The 7,460-nt window shown below is 41.2% G+C and overlaps 1 protein-coding gene across 1 annotated transcript; it reads right to left on the minus strand.

Moving 5' to 3' along the window:
• Positions 1-2,102: 2,102 nt before the first annotated feature.
• Positions 2,103-7,259, minus strand: LOC102215183 (tripartite motif-containing protein 16-like protein). The gene is made up of 7 exons (XM_005741408.1): positions 6,778-7,259; positions 5,700-5,795; positions 5,386-5,619; positions 5,145-5,301; positions 4,979-5,068; positions 3,270-3,329; positions 2,103-3,158 (listed from the first exon to the last, which is right to left on the minus strand). The coding sequence occupies exons 1-7, from the start codon at positions 7,246-7,248 to the stop codon at positions 2,614-2,616; spliced, it is 1,653 nt and encodes a 550-aa protein (XP_005741465.1). The 5' UTR covers positions 7,249-7,259; the 3' UTR covers positions 2,103-2,613.
• Positions 7,260-7,460: the final 201 nt, after the last annotated feature.

Consider the following 7,460-nt stretch of genomic DNA (forward strand, 5'->3'; position numbering starts at 1 on the left):
CAAGCACATTTTTCATCCAAGTTTGCACGGAGAGACCTGAGCAAAGGGTTTGGCTAATCCTCCTTTGGCGATGTTTTCGCCCCCTGGTGGTAGCTCTATGAACAGCAAGTTGTCACAGTCCATTCAGGAATTAGTTTTCTGCTGCGTAATGAGCGGATCACTAGTGTGGTTACAGATGTTTTGTGTTTGGTGTGTGAGCCGTTTTAGTGTAAGAGTGTATCACGCAGACATCTCTGGTGTGTTCATGTCTGTAAATAATGTTATGTAACCAAACTATTCTGGAGATAGATTTTATTAACGTGATGTAGATTAATGTCTTAAAAGTTTTAGCAGTAAGTATAACAAAAGTTAGAAATGAATGTGATCAATGCACTTTTTTCACAAGACTGCAAAAAGCTAACGTCTGTTTTCGTTGTCTTGTTTCCAGTACATTTAAAATTTGATGAAAAGCAATATGATGTTATTTAAATGACAGAATAACTGTGGCTGAAAGCAAATCCTGTCTGTGAAAAGCAATCCTTAGAAATAACCCCCAACACTGGTGTGTGCACATGTGTGTGTGTGTGAGATGTGAGTTTGGCTTGGTGTGTGCAAGGCCTTAGTGAGCACACACTTCAAACACTATACAGGAGACACATGTCCCTTTACAGCTTCCCTCTCTTTCCTCTTTCATTTTATGAATGTATCAAACTGAGAAATACTGTAAAAATTGTGACCATAAAAAAATTATTCTAATAAAGAGTGGACAAGCTGCTGTGACGTTTCTGGACTTTTTTGGTTTAAATTCATTCTCGGTCAAAGTAAAACATGATTTATCAGATGTTGGTGGTGATCGATACATCAGCCAGTACTATTTTCTAGAGATATCAGTGTTGGCATTTATTACAGCCGATAAATGAACATTTTAAAAGTGAAGAAGAGACGACCTGCAACGCTGGGAGTGTTGATGTTACTCTTCAACTTCCCTGTTGGCAACACGTGTCTGGAACATAAACACGACTACAGATCAGAGCAGAGTCGGGTGTAAATGAGTTATCCACAAGTATTTTTAAACTGTATTGCTTTATTATGTTAGTAAGCACTCATATATAACTAGACATAACAAATGTTAGGGAAATCTGTCTGTTTAAATATAGTTTTTTAAACTGATTTTTTAAACCGCCGCATATCGGTATCAAAAATCCCATATCAGTCGTACTCTAGCTGAGATCACATGACTGACACAGCCAGTCCTCATTTATTTCTTTGCCTTTTGGGTTGCTTGAACATTATGTTTTGGGTCATTATCCATTCACACTGTGAAGCAATAGCCCTGTACACTTCAGGACTCATCCTGCTGCTTCCATCAGCACTCACATCATCAACAAACACTAGTAACCAGGTTCAACTGGTAGAATCGATATATAAAGCACTGTTTTTAGAGTCAGAGCCTTTTAAATAATCCCCATAGACTTTAAAACACGACACACAGTTTTAATATGCACAATTAGAAATTAATAAAAAGATAAGGACCAAACAGTCTATTCTGCCATACCGAGCAGAACAGAAAGATTAGACAATGAGTTCAAATGCAGACTAATGACAATCTCCTCGAGACTCTCACCAACCAGCACTGCAATATCAAATCTACACAATTTCCCTGCCTGCTAGATTAAATTATCTCCCTTTAACCACACTGTTAAATCCATCATCCTTAATCAAACATGCATTTCAAATACAGAGTACTTGAGTAAAGCTGGACCAACAGAGGATTATTAAGACCAGCACCAATATGTGGTGATTTATAAGTCCAATATATCAGCTAATGCGTTAGACAGATTTCCAAAACGTTTGTTATGTGGACGTATTTATGAGCCTTACTGAGATAATATATGGCAATGCAGTTTAAATAAATCTTGTTTTATTGTGTCAACAAGTCATAGATGACTAATTTATTACTAATTTCCCGCTGAGTGTTCTGGAGTTACCAACAGGGAAGAGCTCAGAGGGCCCTCTGGTAAGCAAACTATGTTACATCAACAATCATAACACAGTTCAGGGGTGTTTCTCCCACCCTGAAGTGGGCAATCAAGAGAGACGGCCTCTATTTTTATTCATTTTCTTAATTAGAAAAATATTTCAGGATTCATTTAATTACATTTCTATTTGTCCACTTGTTTATTTAGTTCTTTAATATTGACTTGACTGAAATTCCATACAAGGCTAGAATATTAGGCAAACCGCAGACACATGGCGCCCTCTTCTGGACACAGTAATTTCACAAAGCAATGTTAAATAGAAACAGAATATACATATATACCCTCAACTATATGTACTTGCTAAATCCTGCCTTCGGAGGTTACGTAGAAACAAGACATTCTTCTACATTCAGCACTCTGTCCACAGTAAAACATGTCCAGCATGAATTAAAACACAATTTTATACTATTGAATTTATACAAACTTACACATATAGGCAATTTGGGCTTCATATACTGCAGAGTTAACAACCACCCCACACATCATAGGAAACAGACATGTCAGTGCACTGTGCAATATATACAGCAATCTATACATATTATTTTTAATTTCCCTTTAAGTAGAAAGAAGCTGTTTGCAGTCCTCTTCGGTTCTTTTACAGTTGGCTCTGTCTCAGATCACAGATCCTGATGCAGCATTTCTCTCCAAGCCAGAATCCGGGATACAGCGGCTCTCTGAACTCGGCTTCAACCTTGTACAGGAAGTTCATACTGTCCGACACCTCATAGAAAGACAAAGTTCCAGTTTGAAATTTAAGATAAATTCCAACCCTGTGATGACGGGGTGGTGTAGTGAGCTGGATGCTGTCAGAATTGTGGCTCACAGAGTAATGTTTAGATAGATCCAGACTCCAGGAATTTGATTTGGCCCCAAAGGCTGACAGTGTAGTGCGGGATTTTCTGTCTATTCCTTTGTAGGTTAGAGCGATCTCTGCTTTGTCTCCTTTCACCTCTACCTCATAGTAGCAGTCAGCTTGCAGTCCCTCCCTGCACAGCACCTGCCGCCGATGTATAAACCTCTCTGGGTTACGAACACTAGGATTCTTGGACCTCTCATTGCACAGCTTAACCATCTTCCCTCCTTTCAAAATAACCAGGTCCTCATGAGCTGTCGAGGGGTCCAGAGAGAGCTCACACGCATCTGAGATAATGAAGAGAACATTTAAAGACTGAATCTAAGAAGACAGCTGTGGTTGGATGAGTCTGTGTGTGGGTAAAGTCATGGTGAGAGCAGGTTGGAAGATAAACTTACATTGCAGGAACTCTTCTCTGGTTTTAGGCTCAACTTTCTGTTTAGCCAGAGGCCTGCTAGCTGTAAAGAGACACGGGAGATGACATCAGAGCATCAGTGAGCGTCTCTGCTGCATCATTAAACAATACAGGGACCCTGAAACTGGCCTGTAAGTACAAGTTATTCAGATGTGTCACCATTTTGCCAAGGTCTGGAAGAAGACTCAAACTTTGACCCTCAGACGAGAGGACATGTTTAAGGATGTTGAGGAACAACCCAGGAACCACCGACTCAAACCTGCCATCAACTGTGAACTGCCAGCACCCCTGTCCAAGGTGAAATGACTTTTACACTGGCATGTGGAAGGGTGCCAAACAAGAAAGAAGACCCTGCTCCACGTTCAAGCTGGACTAAAATTTGCAGCTGCTCACATGGACAAGTTTTATAGTCAGACAAGATAAAGACAGACTTTTTTGGCCACAATGACATGAGGTGTATCTGGAGGAATAGTGGTGAGGCTTTTAAACCGAAGAACACTGTACCATCTCCGAATCATGCTCTGGGGCTATTTTTAGCAGTAGCACTGGTATCAGGCACTCCATGAATTACGGGTCGAAAGATACCAGTGTTACAGATTGAGGCAAATTCAGTGCTATGAATTGAATTATCGTGATTGACATGTAGAAGTGCAGAGGGTTTTGCAAAGCATGCTTACACATCATAACTGGTTAGAAGTCCAGATTATATTTTCTGGGCCAAGGGAGTCCGAACAGAATGTCCCGAACTTAGATAATAAGTGGAATCAGTAGCCTTAGGATTGCTAGATAATATTAAAAATCAAGGCTAGGCAGGGAGGTGTTTTCTTTCTGTCTTATTTTTCCAGGAAGAGGAGAAGATACAAGACGAGGTCAGCTGGGAACAAAGAGAGGAGAAGAGTCGCAGGACTGCCACGTCGCTTCCGCTTTCATAATAATACGTGTTTTTGTTGTAGTATAAAACTGGACTGCCCACTCTGAGGGTCATCCTCTGTGTGAAGCAGATGGCTGAGTTCACATCAAAGTCCAGTGCTGTAAACTTGTAATTTCAACTGCTGAAGCAAATAAAACCTTTTAAACGACAGATGTTCTCCTGTATAAACGTGTCACTGGTACATGATAAAATGGATGGAATAAGGAGCAGGACTACCCGCAAATTCTTCAACCTAATGTCAAATAATCTGGACAATGAGGACAACACACATCACAGCTGGTTTTGGAATGGATGAAGGAGGCTCAAAGTAAGCTTCTGAGCCCAACTTTAACCCTATTGGAAATTCAGTGGACTTTGCTTAAAGCAGGGTCTTTTAAAAGGAAACCAGCCAATTTAAATGAATTCACCCAGTTCTGCCAAGAAGAGCAATCAGCCAGAATTATCCCAGAAGCTTGTTGACGGGTAATTTACTAAGAGACATTTAACAAAATATTATTGGGGGCTGGTTAATATATTTGAGCCTGCATGTATACTTTTGACTCTGTGTGAATTAAAGAAATCCAAAATATATTCAAACTTCTCCCTTCGATTCTTGTTTCTCAAAGCCATTAAAGATGTGTGCTGAACAACAGTTTAAAGAAACCATTAAAAACCCAAAATTAGCATGACGGTCATGTCCATGATGACGAGTGGGTGTAAACTTCTGACCACAACTGTAAGATAATATTAAAATTGTTCTGGAAACTGTTTGAAGTACAAACCATGGAGCTGTGAGACGCTGGCTTCACTTCTTCGCTGGACATCATCTTCCTCCATCTCTGATCCTGATTCCTGGTGCTCCTCACCATCAGCTGTCATACGCAAGGACATAGATATTCTTACATTCTTATAATTAAAGAGAGATGTTTTCCACATAACGACACATACCAGTGTTACAGATTGAGGCAAATTCTTTGTCACAGAATCCCTCCAGTTGCTTCCCAAGATGCTCAACGGCTCTCTTTGTGAGCTCAAAGTGGAGGAGTGGATCCTCTGAAAGCTCCTGGAACGAGTGGTCACAGAGGAGCTTCAGAGAGGGCCATTTCTGTGAGGATGGAGGGGAGAAGTTCAGGATACGACCCGTCACTCAGAAACAGGCAACGTTTCCAGCGCTGTGTTGGGAGTATACCTGCAGGAAACGGATGTGGCTCTCAGTCTGTGCCAGGCGGTCCAGCTTAGCATCCCTCTCCTTCATCTGCTTCACCTCCTCCTCCAGGCTCTTCAGCGAGATGCGAACCTGAGCTGCAGCCGCCTCCTCCTGAGCTGCAATCACTTCCTTCACTGACAGGTAATGTTTCTGAAGGGAGTCGATGGCGCCCACTATGACGCTTTCACAGAAGGCTTCTGTTTTTCTCGCCTCGTCCTGTTTGATACACATGTGAGTGGGTGACACACTACAAACACTTCAGACAACATAACTTTCTGGTCACATGTTCCCCTCACCTGAATCTGTCCGAGCATCTCCCCCATCATCTCTCTTTTCCTTTCTTGCTTCTGAAGAGTCTGCTTGAACTTTGTCTGCATGTCCTTAAGTTCCTTCTTCAGGATGTGTTAGTTGGAAGCAAACACATAATTTGTTTAGATTTTGTTAGTTTTTGCCTGGATGGCACTTTTTACATTTGTATGAATCAAATGCATCTTTGTCTAAAACTGGGTCGATGCTGTAAGTCATTTGAATGTTTTGTAAGGCTGTCCCAGTACTCAGGAATGATTTGTTTAACCAAATAAAGTGGAAATGTCACCTGTCTGAAATACAGACAGCCCATCTACTTTTAAAATTAGGCTTAAAACGTCCCTTGTTGATAAGGGATTATCAATAGATTTGGATCAGATAACCATGAATCTTCCTTTAGTTATTCTGCAGTCGGTCTGTTCTACTGGGGGCTTCCCATAATACACCGTGTTTCTTTTTCACTCACTATGTGTTTATACACCATCCTGCATTTAATAATTATAATAGTTATCGTCAGCCTCTGTTTTCGTTCCACAGGGTGTCTGTTCTCCGGTTTTCCTCCCCTCACTTCCAATCGAAACTTAGTTTCAGCAATTATTCATTTTTTTAGGCTTATGTTGAAGTTTGAATCGTCGATCTGTGTGCCTTAGATGCAGCGTGCACTTTGCTTTCATCTCAGTTACATGGCTAAAATCATTGTACATATATATAAATCACAAGATATGCAAAAGTTTCCAAATATCCACCAGGATATAAAACATTGTCAGCAATCTTGAAGTTGCAGGAAATCACAAGCAATTGGTTAATGACAGTTTCCTGGATTTACCCAAAGAGAAAACGTGTTCTTGTAATATTTTTGTTATAGTCAGCTATGTCGCTGCATTGTCGTTTCAAAACTAAATCTGGAGTTGGAAATATTAAGTTCTAGAAGGTCTAGTAAGACTGCATGAATTGACTCCTGGGCTAATTCACCAAAAGCTTTCCAGGAGATTCTTCCTTCAGTTTCTTCTTCCTGCAAATTTGAGCTTTCAAGTAGGATTTGCACCATTTCTATCTTGTTTTAAGTACCTCCTTCCGCCTCCGTTCCTCCTTCACCAACCCGATCCTGTGTCCTCCATGCTCAGCTGAAGCACACTGTGCACATATGATCTGCTTATCTGTGCAGCAGTAAACCTCCAGGGGCTTGTTGTGTTTTCCACACAAAGTGCTCTCTGATGTTTCTGCACAGCTCCGGGGTCTCTTCAGGACTCTCCGATTCCCTTCTGAGGACTGCTGCTCTTTATTACAACTCATTTCTGTCTCTCTCACCACCTCAGCTAGAGTTGTGTTCTTGATCAGCTGAGGTCTGGATGGAAACTCATATTTACATTCGGGGCACCTGCAGAGACTGTTCCTCAGCTGGTCGCAATCCCATTGGTCCTGGATGCAGCGCATGCAAAAGTTGTGTCCGCAAGGAATCATCACAGGATTCCTGAGAAGGTTTCTGCAAATTTGACAGCAGAGGTGGTTCATCTTCACAGGAATGTTACGCTCCGCCATGTCTCTGTGGTAAAAAGGCGGGCTGTCACAAGTTTAGTTTCGTTTCCTGCACAAATGACTCACAAGTGTGTGTTTGTGTGTGGGAGTGACTAAAACTTTTGAAATTCTTGTAAAAAGGAAGGCGGAGTCTGTGTCTCCTCCACACTGGCTGTTTGAATCTCAAAAACCAGACAAATGTAAACAACAACCTTCAGAAAGGACAAATAAATCCA

Source organism: Pundamilia nyererei, unplaced genomic scaffold (assembly GCF_000239375.1).
Source record: "Pundamilia nyererei isolate P.nyererei 1_Seehausen unplaced genomic scaffold, PunNye1.0 scaffold00110, whole genome shotgun sequence".
NCBI classification, from domain to species: Eukaryota; Metazoa; Chordata; class Actinopteri; order Cichliformes; family Cichlidae; genus Pundamilia; species Pundamilia nyererei.